This window comes from Ctenopharyngodon idella, chromosome 7, assembly GCF_019924925.1.
Source record: "Ctenopharyngodon idella isolate HZGC_01 chromosome 7, HZGC01, whole genome shotgun sequence".
In the NCBI taxonomy this organism is placed as follows: domain Eukaryota; kingdom Metazoa; phylum Chordata; class Actinopteri; order Cypriniformes; family Xenocyprididae; genus Ctenopharyngodon; species Ctenopharyngodon idella.
Window position 1 is genome coordinate 39737166 of NC_067226.1, and position 21495 is coordinate 39758660.

Below are 21495 nucleotides of genomic sequence, written 5' to 3' on the forward strand. Positions count from 1 at the left end.
CTCCATTGGAATCAATTGTGAATCAGTCCTTTTGTGGACTTCATGTAAGAAGCTATTTGTGTGGTTTTTAATGTAGAGCATTTCAAATCAGTCACTTATGAGGTTGCATTTCAGTTCTTATATCATAGTACAACAGTATATATTATTTACAATATATTAATGTTTGCTGCAATAGTTAAATTCTATTAATACAGCAAGTTGCAATGTTGCTTGCATTGTTACAACACACCAAAATGAACTTGTTCCCTATCTGTCAGTTATTTCAACGTTGTGTCGATGTATCAACAGTAGGGGTCGCACTTGGAAGCCACAAACAACTCTGATACTTTGAGAAAAGGTCAATGAGAATTGGCGAGTGGAATTTGCATGCGCCACTCCCCCGGACATACGGGTATAAAAAGAGATGGCGTGCATCCACTCATTCAGATTTGTTCTTTGGAGCCAAGTGGTTGTGTTTGTCACATGAGCTCATTCCATTCACCTCTGCCAAAAAGGAAGCTGTTGAAGCTTGTGTTGACGACACATTTCAGTGGTCTCTCTCATCCCCTGGGTGCTTCAGTGAAAGAGCAGTTTCCTTTAAAAGAGCAAGCACAGACAGAGAGTGTCTTTTCAAAGATGCCTTTCCGCCTATGTGTTTCAGGATGCAGTCAATATCTCTTGTCCTCAGATGGCCACAATCTCTGGCTCACGTGTTTGGGTCGTACCCATGCTGAGAAAGCATTCATGGATGGTTCATGTCCTTATTGTGAGAACATGGCCATGGCAGCATTGCGGTTGCGACTAATTTCTAATCAGAGAAAGAATCACTTAAGCCGCTCCCTGCTCCCGGTCCTTCTGCAATGCACAAGGCCACGACAGCAAGTGCTGTGGACGATATAAGGGCAACAATGGGAGCGTTTCCACCAGGTCAATCCCAATAGACTTCCCATTTGTTATCATGCATATTGCGGCCAGTGGAATTCACGGATGAGTTAGGCAGCTCATCTTACGGTGAGCCTAATTTCTCATTCGGGGCTCCAGATGAGAATGAACTGTCGATTGCAGCATCAGAGGGTGGGCCTTCTAATGTGGATGACTTGGCTGGACTCCCACCCACAGGTGCAGTAGCTTAGTCTGAGTTTGAGACAGAGTTGGCTTTTAGGGGCATACCAGTGCCAGTTCCTTCCCTTCGGGTTGTCTCTGTCACCTTACATCTTAACGAAAGCCACAGAGGAAAGTGAGCACCCGCATTCTCAATTACTGCCAAATGTCCAGGCATGTTGTTGTCACAACAGATGCATCCAAGTCAGGCTGGGGCACAGTATACAATGGTCACGCAGCCTCGGGCTCCTGGACAGGACCTCGATTGCGTTGGCATATCAGTTGCCTCGAGTTGCTAGCAGTATTGCTGGCCCTGCAGAGGTTTCAGATATTGATCCAGCATGTATTAGTCTGGACGGACAATATGGTGAAGGTTGCATATATAAAGGCGTTTTACTCTCACATGACGCAACTCGCCCGCCATCTCCACCTTTGGAGTCAGCAGTGACTGATGTCACTGCGGGCCACTCACATCCCTGGCGAACTCAATTGTGCATTGGACGTGCTGTCGTGACAAGTGACGCTCCAGGGAGAGGGGAGACTCCATCCCCGGGTGGCCCAGCTGATCTGGAGTTGATTCGCCACTTCCCAGGAATCCTCCCACTGCCCGCTGTGATATTCCCTGATCGAGGTCCCCCTTGGCATTGACGCACTGGCACAAAGCTAGCCCCAGGGTCTGCACAAATATGCGTTTCCCCCAGTGAGGCTGATTGCACAGACGTTGTGAAAAGTCAGGGAGGATGAAGAACATGTCCTGCTGCTTGTGCCATATTGGCCCACCTACACTTGGTTCTTGGAACTCATGCTACTTGTGACATCCCCTCCCTGGCAAAAACCCCTGAGGAAAGACATCCACATCTGGCCCCTGGCTGAGACGCGGAAAATGTAAAGGTAGGGTAGGCAATTTTGGAGTGGCTAGCAATAGCAAGCTAGATTTGAAAGCATTAGATCCCACCCTCCCTTCAGAGTGCTCTTCAAAGTCAAGCCTCATCTAAAACACATGAACGTGCAGGTCACACACAGCCAAAGCAGACTGAGCAAAGCATCATAAGAGACGGCATTATATTACCTCTGTATTATTCCCTCTCGGGACCTCTCTGTAGTCTTGCTGGGCCTACAGAGAGCTCCTTTTGAGTCAGTTGAGCTAAGTGTCCTCTCTTTGAAGATGGCCTTCCTGACCGCGCTCACTTCCGTCAAGAGGCTTGGGGACGTGCAGGTGTTCTCTGTCAGCGAAATGTGCCTAGAGTTTGGTCCGACATACTCTTACGTGATCCTGAGACCCTGGCAGGGCTAAGTGCCCAAAGTTCCTAACACCCTTTTTAGGGACCAAGTGGTGAACTTGCAAGCGATGCCTTGGGATGAGGCAGACCCAGTCTTGTCATTGCTATGTCCAGTACGTGCCTTGCGTGTTTACTTGGACCACACGCAGAGCTTCAGACTCTGAGCAGCTTTTTTTTGTATATTTTAGGGGACAGTAGAAGTGGAAGGCTGTCTCCAAACAGAGGATGGCCCACTGGATTGTGGATGCCATTGCCTTGGCATACCAGACCCTAGACGTGCTGTGCCCCTTAGGAATGTGAGCACACTCCAGGAGGAGTGCATCCACCTGGGCTCTAGCCAACAGCCCCTCTTTAACAGACACCCAATATCTTCTTTTTCCAGTCTTTTTTTTCCCCCTGTGTGTTAGATATGAGCAGGTAAGAGACGGGCAACAGGCCAAGTGTTCTGTTTGCACACAGCGCCTTTCCCCTCCCTGAGGTGAAAACAAACACTTTTTTTGTCCATGTGAGTTCCCTGGCAGGTGAACCCTGGGTGTGTTTTACCCTTCAGCACCCTGCGACAGTCAAATTCAGTGATGTATGCTCTTTCAGGTCAGCCCGTGTATTTGGGCTAGGTGCTCCATATGTAGTGATTCCCTAAAGGAAATCCCATATGATGTATTTTCCATGGTACAGTTTCCCTGATGGTAAACCTGTGTCTTCCACCAGTCACTGTGTTGTAGAGCTCCTCCCTTTTCAGGTAGGACCTACCGCAGAAACTTCTTTCCATGTGTGGTACTTCCCAGTTGGTAAATCCATGTGAGGGATTCTCCACAAGTTAACCTCCCTTCGAGTAGGATGTCGCCTCCGTAGTTTTCTTTTTTTTTTTTGCAGAGAAAGGAACACTTCCCCAGCATTAAGTTTTTGTCTGTGCAGGTGTAAGGTTTAAAAAAATGGCTGAAGCGACCTATTCCCATTGTAAGTACTGTCCTTTTTGTCCCTTTGTGGTACGAAGGACTACACAGCTTACGTGGTGCGGAAAGGTTACGACGTTGTGAGTGCACTTGTCACCTAGTAATGCAGTAGCTTGCCGACATTTGCACCGCCAAAACCTCATAACATGGTTCAGCTTGTGCCATTTTCCACAGGGGCCCCTAGTGTCAGTACATTGACACAATATCAATGTGACTGACAGATAGGGAACATATTGGATACTATTGTAACCTCCGTTCCCTGATAAATTGAACGAGACCTTGTGTCCCTCCTACCACAACACTGAACTGCCTGCTGAAGGGCCTGGACATGTTCTCGGCTCCTCAGCACAAACCTGAATGAGTGGATGCATGCCTTCTCCTTTTTTATACCCTATGTCCGGGGAAGTGGCACGTACAAATTTCACTCGCCAGTTCTCGTTGGCCTTTTCTCAAAGTATCAGTTTGGGGCTCCCAAGTGCGACCCCTAGTGTCAAGACATCGACACAATGTCTTGTTCCCTCCATCAGGGAACAGAGGTTACAATAGTAACCAAGATATTTCCTTTATAATCAGTGAAGCTGTCTACACTGGAAGTAGCCATACACTGCACAATTTGCAGTTTTCTGCTTGGTGTCTAACTTTTGTGATGTGGTATAAATGATTTAGCAAAATCAGTTCATGCATTTTTACTGTGGTATTGTATATACTGTTATGCAGCCCAACCTGCCTAGGCAAACACTGGTGGTGTCTTTTGGCGGGTTTTGGACAGAGCTACACACCTGCTTATATAGTCCAGTAATGACTTCATGAGCTCAAGGTTTGTGTTTGTGTGTGTGTGTGACAGGTGGGAGGAGTGGATCTGCGTGACGCCAGTCATGAGCAGGCAGTGGAGGCCATCCGTAACGCTGCAAACCCTGTGGTGTTCCTGGTCCAGAGCATCATTCACAAAGACAGAGTCAGTATCACACACACAATACAAGCATCTACTGATCATGGGAAATGACAAGATCCATTTATTTATGAGTTGCATACTAACTATGGCTGGGCAATATAGATTAAATCTTGATGTGGGTTGTAGCAATACTAAGGTTTAGTAGTTGATATCAGTTTTTGCATTTATATTATATATATTTGAAGTTTAAATCAGAAAGACTATTAAAACACAGCTCTCTTAATGCTACTTGCAAGAAAGGATCATGAAACTAGTGTAACGACATGCTTTTTGAGAAACCTCATGACCAAGTAAGAAGCATATTACAATCATTGCAATGTTCACAGTGTTGCTTAATTTGATATTATCAGCAGAATCATTGTGAATACATTGTGAATCTCTTATATATCGACCAGCACAAATACTAACTAACCGCTTTCATCAACATTTAGTGCTCAGAAAGATGTACTCGACTGCTTTCCATCTGTCTCTCCCCCTCGTCCTCATCTATCTGTCTGTCTGCTCTTGATCCTCACAACATCTGTCTGTCTCTCAGCCTGACTCTCTGTATAGTTTTGATTCACCTCCTGTCATAGAGAAATACGGGGCGACTTTAAAATGCTTTCCTATGCCAAAGTGTCAGGTAATTCCTGTTCGGCCCTCAGCCGACAGTCTTATCTCTGCTTCCAGCATTCCTTCTTTTCATTGGCATCCGCTTACCCCTAAAATTTACCAGTAAATCAACTTAAAACACATTTACAAGGGAACGTAATCAAATGTGATTAAATAAGTAATGCTCCTGTTATGTCTCTCCAAAGTTCAGCTGTTTTGCTGTTAATGTCCCAAGCCACGTCCTCCTTTTTTAAATAACGTCACTTCTAGTTTACATATTGGATTTTTTAATGATCTGTCTCCCAGGATTAAATGTGTTTAGGCTGATATACTAGCTTGCTAACCTCCTGTGTTGTGCTTCTAGAAGCCTCCTGTAGCCCTCCTACAGCTGAACCGCTCAGAGCAAACCCTCCATCCTTATCCTGAATCCTGCTTTACATACAAACCGCTACAGGTTAGACTGAGATGTCCTGTGTGTGTGTTTGTGTTTTATGGTTTCAAATGATACATTTTAGAAAACTCTTCCATGGTTTTCCATGGTTATGAGCATGTTCATGCAATTTTATGGCTTTTAGTTCTACTATATGCTAGTGTTTTTTGGGAAAAACAAATATTGACAACATTTTTGTACAATAAAATACTCGGTAGAATGAAAACGTCCCTTGTGAAAAAGAAGTGCACTTAATTGTATTGAATTTGCATTTGTAGTGTACTTCAAATATATGTGTTTTTTTTTAATTACATGCAGATAATATAATAAAAGGCCACTTAAGTGTACTTAAAGAGAGTACACTTTCATGACTGTTTCTTAACACACTTAAGTTCACTTTTTAAAAAAAGTGCACTTTGTAAATAATGTCAAATTAAGAGTTCTACTTTTGTAATGCTTTAAAGAAGTATTTTAACACTTATTTTGATGGTTTGACTAACATAACACGTAAAGTACTTGATTTTAATTTTAAATGTAGTAGTTTTGTTCTATATTAAATTTATAGTTAGTATTTTAAATGTACTAATTTGCAGCTTCATCGGAACAAATTCAAATAGTTTCAATAGACAGTTCAAATAGAAATGCATGCCATTAAAGTATATTTTAGTATTGTCAGTACATTCAGCAGTACACTTTAACCATATTTCAACGACAATAGGAATAATTTTGAATTTAAATATAAAAAGTCCCACTTAAATGCACTCTAAAGCTCAGCTAATTGCATTTAATATAAATTTATTTATAATACATTTTTATTTTATTACAATTAATTGTCCGAAAACATTCCGTTCAGTACTCTTAGTATGCTAAAGTGTACTTCTTTTTCAGAAAAGGTTCAATGATCTGACTCAAAACAGCTCTGTTTTTAATCAATATATCACACATTACAACTGTTTTTGCTGAAATCTCAACCTGCAAAAGATCCAAAAATTACACCATTAAATCATTTTATCACTCCATACAGGATTTATTGTGTTGTAATAATGTTGAACTCATCTCAGTAACATGTCCAAGCTCTGTTATATTTCTAACTGGCCACTGCATCGTATCAAGGCACCTTTAAAGTTTGGCTCCCTGTGGCCTGTCCTTCTCTTCATCAGACCTTTATAAACTCTCTAGTCCAGATCAAGTCAAGTCACCTTTATTTATATAGCGCTTTTTACAATGTAGATTGTGTCAAAGCAGCTTTACATTGATAACTGGTACATTGTTTGACTGCACAGCAGCTCTTAAAGAATAGTGTCAATGCAGGCAGATCAAAAGCACTGTTGAATATCAAAATGTCAAGTCAAGTGTCCCCAACTAAGCAAGCCAGAGGCGACAGCGGCAAGGAACCCAAACTCCATCAATGATGTGCGTTAATGATCCATGTCTCATTCCCGCCCAGCAGATGTCTCTCTGCAGATGGCTCTTAAAACTAGCTTTGTTTCAATGGCACTGAACAACAAGTACAAAACACGAGGGGGAATCCACAGCCGGCCCACGGCCATAAGGACAGACATTCATTACTGTGGAGGACTTTAGTTTGGATCTTCTAGACCAACAGAGAGCTTTGTTAATGACATTAGAGTTTAATGACATTATTGAGGTCATGAAGAGAGGTTGTTGTGGGACTTCACCTTTAGCTGTGTTTGACGAGGACTGTTCTTTAATTTTTAATAACGGCAGACATCTGCACTGGATGCAGTGGAAGACATTTCAGCCTTCAACTTGAAGACCAGCAGTGAGAAGGTGAGTAAAAATCTGAGTGAAATCGCTGTTTTATTAAACTGTGCAACTGTATAATTTAATTAGACATGACTCCATTACTGCTCTGGATTTTAAATAGTTCTCCAAAAAATGTCTTTGTTTTTGTTTTCTCACTCTCAGGTCGTTTCTAAACCTGTATGATTGTCTTCAGTGTAACAAAATAATGTGGTAATGTCTTTTCATTACCACAACAGTTATAGTGACCATGGCTGTTAAGGTTGAAAAAAAAGAAAAAGAAAAGAAAACATCAAAAAAGCACAATAAAAAAAAACCTAGTCTTTTGAATTCAAGACTGTAAAAAAAAAAAAACTTGTTTCAACTTAAAAAAGTGCTTTTGTCAACTTGAAATGTGCAGTCGTACTAAATTACAACTTGGATATTTGAGTTGACTAAACTTAAATTAAGGCAGCACGAACACTTACTTTTTTAAGTTGACAAATTTTTTACAGCTTTATTTGAGGAAAAGACAGATTCACTAATGTTATTTTAACCGTGTTGTTTTAGCATTATTTACTGTATTGAATTGGCTTTTATTTTTTAGATTTTCAGGTTTAAAAATTTAAATTGTCATTTTTATTATGTGTTTATTTTTCTATTTAGTTTTAAAATATGTTTGCTTACTGTTTGCTTGCCATCTAATCTACCAAGACCTTAATATTATGTGGCCTTGTTAAGAGACGATCAACAATATTCACTTCACCTGTGACTGGTCATAATGTTTTGGCTCATCAGTGTGTATATATAAGACTTGGAACGTCATGAATAGTGAGGAAATAGACAGAATTTTCATTTTGAACACAGTGTTCACTAATAGCCTGTCATTTTAAGTCCTGATTATTTCACAGACATAATTGTACAAGAAAATGGAATATGAAGTTGTGCTTGAGGCAAGGTCCCTTAATCATAAAAAACCTGGAAGTACCAGAGTTTTACAATTGTGATTTTCAGGCTTGGAAAAGTCATGGAAATGTCTGTAATTTGATTTTTCTAGTTATGCATTTCAGAGTGGGTCTTTTAAAGATAACCGCCTTTATGATGCATGTTACTGGCTATTAACAATGTCCCATGGTACAATAAGGGAGTGGTCTTTTTGTTAACAATAAATATGTTATACATTTGCACACTAATATAAATGCTTGTTTAAATCTCTTAATTATAAATATTGTTTCCTGACATTCAGAAATCCAAAAATGGAAATAGCTAGTCGCTAATGACAAACAACTGGAAAAACCATCAGAATTCATTGGTAAAATAAGATGGAGCTTAGACACTTGGATGTACTGATTGTAGCAGCCCACTACATCATAAACAAGACTGTGTTTCCTTGTGAACTGATAAAATCCTGGGCAGCCAGACTCTCAGAAGTTGTGCAGAAGCCAGTCAGTCTTATGTGCAATGCATATTTTAACCAACTTGTATGATTTTTGCATGCAGTATGCTCTAGGCGTTTGTGAACGGTCCCTAGCTGTGCCATCTGAAACTTGGGGCAGTGTTCAGAATAGCATACTAACAACTACTTTTACTAGGTCTGCAGTGTATATTATCTATACTATACACAGTATGTCAATTTCTGTATGCATGTAATAGGATGACATACCAGTGTTATTTTGGTATTATTTATGTAAGCAATAAGGTACGAGAGGCTGTATCGTGAATAAGTCATGGCTGAAGGCCGTTGTTAGGCACGACGCGAAGCCTCGGGTACCTTATTGCTTTTATAAAACGGTTACCACACAAAACAAATATTAAAGCCAAAAATATGTAACAATGCAACTTTCATGAAGTAAACTTTCACTAAAGCCTTCCTTCCACTGGAAAAAAATAGTCCCTGACCGTGAACAGCAACAGAAGTTACATTATTACACCATTAGATGGCGGCAAAGACTGTCTTTATGAGTGTGTCAATCAGTAGCGAAGACTTTTACATTGAAAAGACTGAATTGTTGTGAACACGGAACAAGACACAACTGACAAATGCTTTGACTAGCGCTGTCAGTCACGGGAAAACCCCTTAGCTGTTAAAAGGACAAGATAATACATCGGACATTTAAACAAATTTTTTTATTATGAACATAGGACTGACTAAAAGGAAAATGCTAAATCTGAATGCAGGTAATAAACTTGCTCACTCGATCTTTTTCTCACAATACTCTTCTACATAATACAGTAAGCTTCAATGAACAATATCAATTGAGAACAAACAGTTTACGTTGCTAAGAGTGGTTGCTAAGGGTGTTGTGTAGTGATACACAGAACCGTTGGGTGAAGCGGTCATAGCCGTGTTTTATCGTGAATAAAACACAGCCATTGACCAATCAGAATCAAGGAAAGGAACTAACTGTTTTATAAATACTATTATAGTGTTAATTAATATTTTAAGTTAACTTTTGTTTTTCATTTTTTTAGTTTCATTCATATTGTGCTTTTGTCATTTTTATCAGTTTTTGTTCATAACATATATTTAGTTAGCTTTGAATTTATTTTCAGTTGTAGTCTTAATTTAAGTTAATTTAGTGCTCAACTTAAACTTGTTTTATTTCTGTTAGTTGCTGAAGCAACATTTCTAATTTTCTTTTTTCATATATTCATATAAAATTTATATGTTATTTATTTATACCTTATTTCAATTAAAAATGATACAAATTATGGTTTGTTTTAGATTTAGTTAACAATAACAACACCGTAATGTACTATATTTGCCCAAATGTGCAGTATGCAGTAGACCACATTGCGTAGAATACTATATCCCACAATGCAATATGCTCAGTTTGAGATGAACCAGAAATAATTATAGGCATGATTTTTATCATATCTTCTTGACTGAAAAAAAGTTTACATTTTTACACAAAATGTAATTAAAATTTTAAAATTTTCATTTCCAAATTGATAACTATTTGCCACACACATACAATGTGATAAAATCTTGTGACAATAATGTTGCATACTAATGCCTACTGTTTCAATATTATTCAAAAATAGCAGGCAGTATAGTGTACAATACACAATATTCAGTATGCACTAAGCTAGTACAAAAGACTGTGCACTCATGTTAATTATGAATGGGAGAAAGTGCGAAGCACAATATGGCGGAATAAATCCCGCCTTCTAAATAAAAGAGCCAATCGCTGATTGAGAAGGTCATTGCATCACTTCAGCTGCCATTAGAAGCTCCATTTGCTATAGAAATAGTGTTCTGAGACTCGCGCTTAGGATTGCACATGCGCATTGTCTGGTCTAGCCTAAAAAATAAGCCTTTTTAACACTATTTGAACATAAGAAACAACATTTATGGGACAGTTTAGTTTAGATTTTGTTGCTGATTTGAAATTTAATTGTGAGTTCGGCAATCAGTTTTTGAGATTTCAGAATTCCCTATATAGGATAGGACTTGGTCTTGGATGCCCAGAATAGTTGCCCGGAGGCGTTGCAATTGTGGTCGCAGAATGAACAGTCTTTCCTTGAAAGGGACTTTTGCTCGTATTCTATTCCATTAGTGACAGAAAGTCTGTAGGCTCTCCGAGATCAACAGTAAAGATGACCAGCTGAGTTTCGGGCTATCTGTCACTTGCCCTGTTCTCAACTGACTTAAGAACAGCATTTGTAGTGTAGATAATGTTTTATATTGTGCACTGCTGTAGTTTGAATGAGTACTTGATCTCCCTCTTTCCTTCTCTCTCTCTCTGTCTCACTGGTGCTGGTTATTCTCTGTTTTTCTGTAGGCCGTTGACACTTACAGTAGACCTTTCCTCCGTCTATGTCCAACTAATCCTTTCACTCCTACACCGTTTAAGGTTTGTGTTTTGTGGGTGTGTGGGTGTGGTGTGTTTCCTCTCCCATCTATATGCAGTTATGGAATTTATTTCATAACATTTGCATATATATGGCACTAAAACCCTCTTTCTGTTCTCTGTTTTATATATATATAATTTGAATATAATATATATATATATAAAATGTAATGCAATAAATATTTATACATATAAAATAAGAAAATAATGCTTTTTCTTTGCACTAATGTAAATCTTGAAGCTGATTTAATCATAAGGCTAAATTAAACAGAGTTTGAAAGTAATAGTTTTTTTTTTTTCACACATAAAAGATTTGTTATTTACTTAGCATTTACCTATAAATCTTCATGATTTTCATTTTTCTGTGGAATAGAAAAGGGGATGTTTAGCGGATGCTGTTCTTTTTCCATTCAGTGAAAGCACAGAGTAACCAGGAGTTGTCCAAATCCAAAAAGTACTTAAAAGCATCGTAAGCATAGTTTTGTATGAGGAACAGACCAAAATTTAAAGTGTAGCATGAACATTCTGCTAAACATTTCCTTTTTGTTTGCAGAAGAACGTCATACAAATTTGGAACAACATTTGAGACAAATCTAACAATGTAATATTGTTTTAGTGTGCTAAGTAACACAAATTTTAGATATTGATAATTTTTTTTTCAACTTTTCATTCATTAAACATGAATTTACCAGACCTAACAAATGATTAGCAAGGCTTTTAAAGAACAGCAGCATGTCTTGGTTTGTTGGTTCTTCATGCTGAGAAATGAAGAACAGATTATGTGTTGAATGTGATTTGATTACATTAAGCTTCATATTTCATGGGTTTAATGGAGGATGTCGTGTTGACAGATGACGTACTAATTGGATATAAATTATAGCATTTTTTTTTTAATGCGTTTTGTTTTTAAGTAAAAAACACTATTAAATCTGTGTGGCAGCTGAATCGAGAGGAGGGAAAAATCTTCCCGACGACACCCGTCCTGTCACTGCCGGTCGTTCCACATGTTGGGGAAACAGACTCGGACACTCTGACTGAGATTCCAGATAGACTCGTTCTTCATAACAACGGTCCTGATGACGAAGAGGAGGATGAGTACGGTTACAGCTGGAGTGAGTCTCACATACGTTATAACACACAGCGCCACCAGAGGGCACTGTTCACACTGCACTCATACAGGACTAGATTTAGAGGGAGACCCTTGTGAAAAAGAAGTACACTTTAGCATACTTTTAAAAAGAGTACTTATTACGGAAATAATATACTTTAAAAGGAAATACTTCAGTGTGAACTGAATGTAATGTTTTTGGACACTTAATTGTATGTTCACTGTAATTAAATGAAAATGTATATATTGTTTCAATTTATATTAAATGCAATTAGTTGATCATTAGAGTATTTTTTAAGTACATCTTTATATGCAATTTCATAATTACTTCTATTGTCTTTGAAATATGGTTAAAATTCCTGTCAGATTAACTGACAAGCATATGGTAAGCTAAAATATATTTTAGTGTAATTTCTATTGAATGTGTATGTCGTGTATTTAAATATATTTGTAATTTCACATTTGTAATGATGAAGCTGCAATTATACATTAACTTTAAATGTAATATCAAATAACACAGTACAGTTAAAGTTATAAACAAGTACTTTACATGTGCTTTAGTATGATGAAAAAAGATTATATAAAACAAAATGATTTTAAAGTACTTTAAAGTAAAACTTGACATTATTACAAGATATTATTACAAGTGTTAAGAAACATGAAAGTGTACTCTCTTTAAGTGACTTTTAATTTCATGTGCAGTACTTTTAAGATGATAATACACTACAAGTGAACATTCAATGCTATTAAAGGAATAGTTCACTTTCAAATAAAAATTTCCTGATAATTTACTCACCCCCATGCCATCCAAGATGTCCATGTCCTTCTTTCTGCAGTAGAAAAGAAATTAAGGTTTTTAATGAAAACATTCCAGGATTAAAAAATCTAACTGTATATGCTTTATAGGCACAAATGATCGCACCACAAGTACTTCCACCAGAACGCGATTCCGTGTTCTTCAAAAAGCTTACGCTAAATGTCTTCCCTATTCAACTTACGGAAAAAACGGAACTGGCGCCGCGTTCGTTCCGTAAATTGAATAAGGAAGGCGTAGGACATTCAGCGTAAGCTTTTTGAAGAATACGGAATCGCGTTCTGGTGGAAGCACTTGTGATGCGATCATTTGTGCCTATAAAGCATATACATTTTGATTTTTTATTAGAAAATGACCGATCGTTTCGCTAGATAATACCCTTATTCCTCGTCTGGTATCGTTTAAAGCCCTTTGAAGCTGCACTGAAACTGTCATTTTGACCTTCAACCGTTTGGAGGCCATTGAAGTCCATTATAAGGAGAAAAATCCTGGAATGTTTTCATCAAAAACCTTAATTTCTTTTCGACTGAAGAAAGAAGGACATGGACATTTTGGATGACATGGGGGTGAGTAAATTATCAGGAAATATTAGTTGGAAAGTGGACTAATCCTTTAATGCAGCAACACTTCAGATTATTAAGTATAATTTACAAGTAAAAGCATTTAACTGCAGGCCTCAGCACTTTGATTCAATTGCTCTAATGTGTGTGTGTGTGTGTGTGTGTGTGTGTGTGTGTGTGTGAAGGGAAAGTAACGGAGCGGTACGGTCGTTTACCGGGTCAGCTGCACATGATCGAGTTGGAGAAGGGCCGCACTGGTTTGGGTTTGAGTCTGGCAGGGAACCGGGACCGTTCACGCATGAGTGTTTTTGTCGTGGGCATTGACCCCAACGGTGCCGCCGGGCGAGACGGACACATTGTGGTGGGCGATGAACTGTTGGAGGTGAGTGTGTGTAAAACATCAGTTTGACCCTTGTGAAAAAGAAGTACACTTTAGCATACTTGAAAACTAAAAAGAGTACTTATTACGGAAATAATATGCTTTAAAAGAATATGCTTTTGTGTAAATTGAATGTAATGTTATTAGACACTTAATTGCATGTTAATTGCAATAAAATGAAAATGTGTTAGTTTAATTTTATATTAAATGCAATTAGCTGAACTTTAGAGTGCTTTTTTGACCAACTTAAGTAATACTTAATCTTTAAATAATATTTGTACTGCTGAATATACTGTCAAGCATTTATGGCAAACTAAAATATACTTTAATGTAATTTCTATTGAAACTTGTACTGTATGTCATGTATTTAAACATATTTGTAATTACACATTTGTAATGATAAAGCTGTAATTTATTACATTTAAAATATATTTATGTTAAATGTAATATTGAATAACACACTACAGTGTGTAAGGTACTTTACATGTGCTTTAGTATGTTAGTCAACACATCAAAATAAGTGTACTTCTTGAAAGCACATTAAAAGATTATGATTATGACAAACAAAATGATTTAAAATGTACTTTTAAACTTTGAATTTGACATTACAAAGTGTACTTAAGTGTGTTAAGAAACAGTCATTAAAGTGTTCTCTCTTTAAGTACACTTAAATGTCCTTTTATTTTTGTTAATATTATTTTATTTGCAATTACAATGTTTTAAGTACAGTACAAGTGCATTTTCAATACCCTTAAGCACACTTCTTTTTCACAATGGGATGCTAAACAGTTCCAGACAATTTCTGATTCATCTTGTTGCCTTTGCAGATAAACGGTCAGGTTCTATATGGCCGCAGCCATCAAAATGCCTCTGCCATTATTAAAAGTGCCCCCTCAAAAGTCAAGATCATCTTCATCCGGTAGGTCAAAGGTTTTGATGTGTGGATCTGAAGGGATTTTGAAGGGATTTTGCCTGCTGACACATGTGGTGTGTTTCAGAAACGGAGATGCTTTGAGTCAGATGGCTGTTGGGCCAATGAAGGAGACAGACTCACCGGACACACACATAGAGGTAAACTCACACTCTCCTGTGTCTATTTTCATTTTTAATTTTAGCATTTTTAATTGTTTTTGGTCAACTAACATACTAAAGCACATGTAAAGTATTTGATTATAATTTTAACTGTACTGCTTTATTTGATATTACATTTAAAGTTAATATATTTTAAATGTACTAAATTGCAACTTCATCATTACAAAGGTGTAATTACAAATATATTTAAATACATGACATACACGTTTCAATAGAAATGACATTAAAGTATATTTTAGTTCACCATAAATGCTTGTCAGTACATTCAGCAGTACACTTTAACCATATTTCAAAGACAATAGAGTTAGTTATGAAATGAAACATATAAAAATGTACTTAAGTTCTTCTTAAGTGGGTCAAAAATACTCTAAATTTCAGCTTATTGCATTTAATATAAATTCAAACTATAATACATTTTCATTGAATTGCAATTAATATGCAGTTAATTTTCAGAAAACATTACATTCAGTTAAATTTTCGTAATAATACTTGTTTTAAAAGTATACTTAAGTGTACTTCTTTTTCACAAGGGAGGCAAACAGACACACATTAAGCATTCACAAAGTATGTAAAAAGAAAGGTCATTCATTAGTTTATGCACTTTGTTTCTTTTTTTATTCATTCTTTCATTCATTCATTCCAAAAGATATAGCTATTCCTGTTAATCTCAATAAATCCATTTCCTGCTTTTAAGAGCCCTCTAAAAACAAATACTAATACTATACTACTATGAAATATTTGCAATTTAAATGGTTCTCGCAAAAAAAAAAAAAAAAATAACATGTATTTTATCAGCATACACAAATAATTTCATATGGCCTTCAATGGAGAAAGATTTTCATTGAAGCCTTTTGGTCACATGACATTGTAGTTACACCATCTACCAGTAGGGACTAACATCTGAATCTAAACAGCCATTTACGTTTATCCATTAATTTGTTCAGTCATTGTCATGTTTAATGTGTTATTTCTTATTTCCGCCCCAGACTGAGCCATCCAGCTCAACACTAGACATGATCCAACACATAACTCTTCCTGTGGTAAGACGCACACTTCAGTTGTTTCTCTCTCTGTGCTGGCGATGTTAAGTGTTTTCTGCTAAAGTGTTTTCTTTCTTTGTCTCATTGTTGATCTCATGGATGAAGGAGGATGGAGGGGTTGGTATCGTCCTGAAGGAGGATGACAGCAGGAATGGATGCATCATTCACAGTGTAGATGAGAATGGAGCAGCTGGAAGGGTATGAATTACTATGGTCTAGGTGCAAAATTAAAGACAACAGACACAATGTCCACAACCTATTTTACTTTTGTAATATGACATATTTCTGATATTCAACCAGAGAACAATATAGGGTTTGAAATGTAGGGAAAAGTGGTGCCTGTTTGATACGTTGATGGGACAAGAATGAAATATAAGAGGACTTGATGTTAGCTGAAAATGAAAGTTATGAAAAAGCAGCATGACATTTTGATGATTACTAAAATAATCTTTTTGCAAGTAATATGCACTGATGAATTGTGAACAATAAGACCAGCAAAGTGTATTAGGAAACTAAATTGGATCAATTTTCATTTCATGCTGGCTTTAACACACACACACACACACACACACATATACACTGCACGGGCAAAAAAAAAAAAAAAAAATGTCGCTGTTTGGATTTAAATAGGCAAATACTTAAGAGTCTATGATTGGATCATTATTGCTGTGATTAATATGTTTCTAGCATGTTAGATGTTTGGCAACAGTTCTAATCTTAATTGATGGAGTGAGTGGCTTGTCATTTCTTAAACAACCATGGAGGAAGACACATTTTGGCCATATTCCAGGATGATAATTTCAAGATTCATCAGGCTCAAATTCTGAAAGAATGGTTGGGAGGGAGCATGAAGAATCATTTTCACACATGAATTGGCATCTCTGAGTCCAGACCTTAAATTCATTGAAAGTCTTTGGGATGTGCTGGAGTAGACTTTACAGAGTGCTCACCTCTTGCATTGTCAATACAAGATCTTGACCAAAAAATGGTGCACCACTTGATGGAAATAAATGTTGTGATGTTATTTCCATCAAGAGGTGCATTAATTTTTGGTCAAGATTTTGTATTCACAATGTTAATTGATGGAGCTACACACTCCATCAATTAGGGTTAGAAGAACTGTTGCCAAACATATAACATGCTAGAAACATAATAATCACTGCAATAATGATCCAATCATACACTCTTAAGCATTTGCCTATTTAAATCTAAACAGCGACATTTAGCAACTTATATATATACAATATATTGCCAAAAGTATTGGGACACTCGTCCAAATCACTGAATTCAGGTGTTCCAATCACTTCCATGGCCACAGGTGTATAAAATCAAGCACCTAGGCATGCAGACTGCTTCTACAAACATTTGTGAAAGAATGGGTCGCTCTCAGGAGCTCAGTGAATTCAAGCGTGGTACCGTGATAGGTTGCCACCTGTGCAATAAGTCCATTCGTGAAATTTCCTCACTACTAAATATTCCACGGTCAACTGTTAGTGGTATCATAACAAAGTGAAAGCAACTGAAACATAACTCAGCCACGAAGTGATAGGCCACGTAAAATCACAGAGCGGGTCAGCGCTTGCTGATGCGCACAGTGCGCAGAAGTCACCAACTTTCCGCAGAGTCAATAGCTACAGATCTCTAAACTTTGTGTGGCCTTCAGATTAGCTCAAGAACAGTGCATAGAGAGCTTAATGGAATGGGTTTCCATGGCCGAGCAGCTGCATCTAAGCCTTATATCACCAAGTGCAATGCAAAGCGTCGGATGCAGTGGTGTAAAGCACGCCGCCACTGGAGTCTAGAGCAGTGGAGACATGTTCTCTGACGAATCACGCTTCTCTGTCTGGCAATCCGATGGATGAGTCTGGGTTTGGCGGTTGCCAGGAGAACGGTACTTGCCTGACTGCATTGTGCCAAGTGTAAAGTTTGGTGGAGGGGGGGATTATGGTGTGGGGTTGTTTTTCAGAGGTTGGGCTTAGTTCCAGTGAAAGGAACTCTTAATGCTTCAGCATACCAAGACATTTTGGACAATTTCATGCTCCCAACTTTGTGGGAACAGTTTGGGGATGGCCCCTTCCTGTTCCAACATGACTGTGCACCAGTGCACAAAGCAAGGTCCATAAAGACATGGATGAGCGAGTTTGGTGTGGAGGAACTTGACTGGCCTGCACAGAGTCCTGACCTCAACCCGACAGAACACCTTTGGGATGAATTAGAGCGGAGACTGTGAGCCAGGCCTTCTCGCCAACATCACTGCCTGACCTCACAAATGCGCTTCTAGAAGAATGGTCAAAAATTCCCATAAACACACTCCTAAACCTTGTGGAAAGCCTTCCCAGAAGAGTTGAGGCTGTTGTAGCTGCAAAGGGTGGGCCAACTCCATATGAAACCCTACGGATTAAGAATGGGATGTCATTAAAGTTTATGTGCACATAAAGGCAGGCGTCCCAAAACTTTTGGCAATATAGTGTGTATATATATATATATATATATATATGGATATACATGTATGTCCAACTTTATTCACATACATTCAGTATACAACCTCGTGATTGCTTGTATCATCGCAAAACGTGACTATTAGCCATGAAGGTATTAAGATATTAAAAACATGAACATCATGATTTTTCTGTAAAGCTGCTTTTAAACAATGTGTATCGTAAGAAGCTCTATACAAATAAATTTGACTTGACTTTTTATGTCTTTGCTAGTTTCTGTATCGTATGGCTGTCTCTCAAAACCTAGTGAGCTGCCTACCTAGAGTATTTCAAACCTGAGTCTGTGTGTGTGTGTGTGTGTGTGTGTGTGTGTGTGTGTGTGTGTGTGTGTGTGTGTGTGTGTTTCAGGACGGTATGATTGCAGTGGGACACAGGCTGCTTGCAGTAGATGATGAGATGGTGCTGGGACTCTCTGTGGAAAAGGTAATATGCATTCCAACTGTTAAATGTTTTTTTAAGTAAGAGTTTAAAGGAATACTCAATTCTGTGATGATTTACTCATCTTTGTTGTTCCAAACCCTTGTAGGTACAGTAAGGAATATCTGAGAAACACTGTTGAAAATTGACATTAAAGGGTTAGTTCACCCAAAAATGAAAATAATGTCATTTATTACTCACCCTCATGCCGTTTCACACCCGTAAGACCTTCATTCATCTTCGGAACACAAACTAAGATATTTTTGTTGAAATCCGATGGCTCAGTGAGGTCTCCATAGCCAGCAATGACATTTACTCTCTCAAGATCCATTAATGTACTAAAAACATATTTAAATCAGTTCATGTGAGTACAGTGGTTCAATATTAATATTATAAAGCGACGAGAATATTTTTGGTGTGCCAAAAAAAACAAAATAACGACTTATATAGTGATGGCCGATTTCAAAACACTGCGTCAGGAAGCTTCGGAGCGTTATGATTCATAACGCTCCAAAGCTTCCTGAAGCAGTGTTTTGAAATCAAATATCTTAGTTTGTGTTCCGAAGATGAATGAAGGTCTTACGGGTGTAGAAAGGCATGAGGGTGAGTAATAAATGACATTATTTTCATTTTTAGGTGAACTAACCCTTTAAGACCCAAACAAACAATATTGTGAATGTTGGCTAAGTGTATGTTCTGTGTGTGTGCTGAAAATAAATATTGTGTTTGTACTTTGTTCTGGCCGTGTAAATAAGAGAAAAACAAAGTGGATCGGATCGATCACCACAACACCACAACACTCTTGTAGCCTAGGGAGTATATATGCCCATGATGGGGAGGAGAGAGTGAGCAAGTGGGAGATTTGTAGAAAGAGATATGGCTGAGATATTACCAAAGAGGAAAAGGTCAGAGAAGTATAATTAAAACTCGTGTTATTATTGGAAAAAGCTTTCCAGCACTGGAGAAACGTTAGAGAGCGAGAAGGCCTGAAAATGGACACAGAGATTGCTTTGTTTCTTCTCGATATGTGAGTAACATTGGTTTTGTTATGTTTCACAGAACTAAGATATGCTGTTGTATTCTGTTGTTGTTGTTGAATCACAGCTGATTCATCCATACTTGCGCAAGCTGTCTGATGCTCCAGCTGTTAGTGTTTGCCTGTGTTGCATAGTGTGTTTGTTATTTCGGGGGCGAAGCATTGAAGGGAGGGGTGTGTTTGTTTGGGTGTTTTTTTAATTACCAACAGTGTTTTTCATTATCTCCAAAAAAAATTACTGACAGGAGTCATTGTTTAAGCCTGAAATCATTGTGTTGTAGGTGATGTCACTGTTGAAGAAACCCCAGGACTCAGTGAAACTCACCATCTGCATTGACCCCGCCTTCCAGCCCTCCTCATCCAATCAGATTTGCTCAGGATCAGACCCAGGAATCAGTCTGCCGCTGGTTTCTGTGACATCATCAGAGACAGAACCAATCAGGAGTAAGAGGGAGGAGTCTCGGAGTTATTAAAGGAAAACTTGTTCATGAATAAATCAGAACCTGATCTTTGTCATCATGATGATTGTGTGTTGCAGGTTCGAGCAGATGCTCCACTCCGGGGACCTTGGCGTCTGATCCAGCTACGTGTCCCATCATCCCTGGCTGTGAGACCACTATAGAGATCTGCAAGGGGAGAACAGGATTGGGGCTCAGCATTGTGGGCGGCTGTGACACTTTACTGGTGAATAACGTTTAACGTGTTTTTGTGAGACTTGGTTTCCAAGTGGACTGATATAATCTTGCGCATTATGACACTGGAGATTACCAAAAAATTTTACTCATAACTAATACAAATCAGCTTTCCCCATAAAACTTCAATTTACATGGTCTCCAAATCAAAGTTGGGATTCAAAGAAAATCCAGTTGTTGTTATTGTTAATCAAACCTAAAACTTTTAAAAATAGTTTTTTTTAAGTGAAATAAAATAAAATAAAATATAAATATTACATAAAAAAAAAAACCTTACAATTTTGAAAAATTACAAATGTTGCCTTGGCAATCTAACTGAAACAAATAAGTTGAAGTTGAAGTACTAAATAATAATAATAATAATAATAATAATACAACTAAAATTTATTTAAAATGAAAACTGGAAATTTAAAAAAAAAAAAAAAAAAAAAAAATATTAATAAGTATTATAATTGTATTTAAATAATCCTAAAATAATGCTGACCTAATCTCACTTTGTCTGACAAGAAATTATTATTATTATTATTATTATTATTATTATTTTATTATTATTACTGTAACAAGCCAATTCCTTGTTCCAAATATATCATTATATTTATGGCCATACAACACACAAAATAAGATTACAAATGAAAATGATCAAGTAAAAATAAATATATAAATGAATATGAAGAGATAAATGAAGAAAATAAATATATAGATGAATAAAAGATATTGAGAAATTACACATAAAGAAATTACACCACAGATACATGTTTGCTCTCTCATGGAGTGCCTATCTGACCTTCAAGACTTGAAGACCTCCAGAGTTTCTCTGTTTACATGCATTGTTTTAGCGTTTTTGCAGAAACATCATGTGATCACCATTTTTCTTAAGGTGCGGTTACATTTACCTATGTACATAATGATTTAAAATGCACTTTAAAACTTTTAATTTGACATTATTGCAAAGTGCACATTTTAAAAGTGTACTTAA

General features: G+C 37.5%; 1 protein-coding gene across 5 annotated transcripts in view; it reads left to right on the forward strand.

Annotated features, from left to right (window-relative positions):
• Window positions 1-21495, forward strand: part of LOC127515854 (multiple PDZ domain protein) — a 103598-nt gene that overhangs the window by 66730 nt on the left and 15373 nt on the right. For 2 of the 5 annotated variants that reach the window (XM_051899956.1, XM_051899959.1), the window contains 13 exons: window positions 4158-4268; window positions 5221-5310; window positions 7015-7077; window positions 10815-10886; window positions 11824-11995; window positions 13551-13747; window positions 14572-14663; window positions 14743-14815; window positions 15823-15876; window positions 15982-16074; window positions 18723-18797; window positions 20109-20271; window positions 20366-20511. In XM_051899956.1, coding sequence (XP_051755916.1) covers window positions 4158-4268; window positions 5221-5310; window positions 7015-7077; window positions 10815-10886; window positions 11824-11995; window positions 13551-13747; window positions 14572-14663; window positions 14743-14815; window positions 15823-15876; window positions 15982-16074; window positions 18723-18797; window positions 20109-20271; window positions 20366-20511 — 1401 coding nt within the window. The remainder of the gene's footprint in view (window positions 1-4157; window positions 4269-5220; window positions 5311-7014; window positions 7078-10814; window positions 10887-11823; window positions 11996-13550; window positions 13748-14571; window positions 14664-14742; window positions 14816-15822; window positions 15877-15981; window positions 16075-18722; window positions 18798-20108; window positions 20272-20365; window positions 20512-21495) is intronic. The other 3 variants (XM_051899957.1, XM_051899958.1, XM_051899960.1) reach the window with 3 other exon arrangements.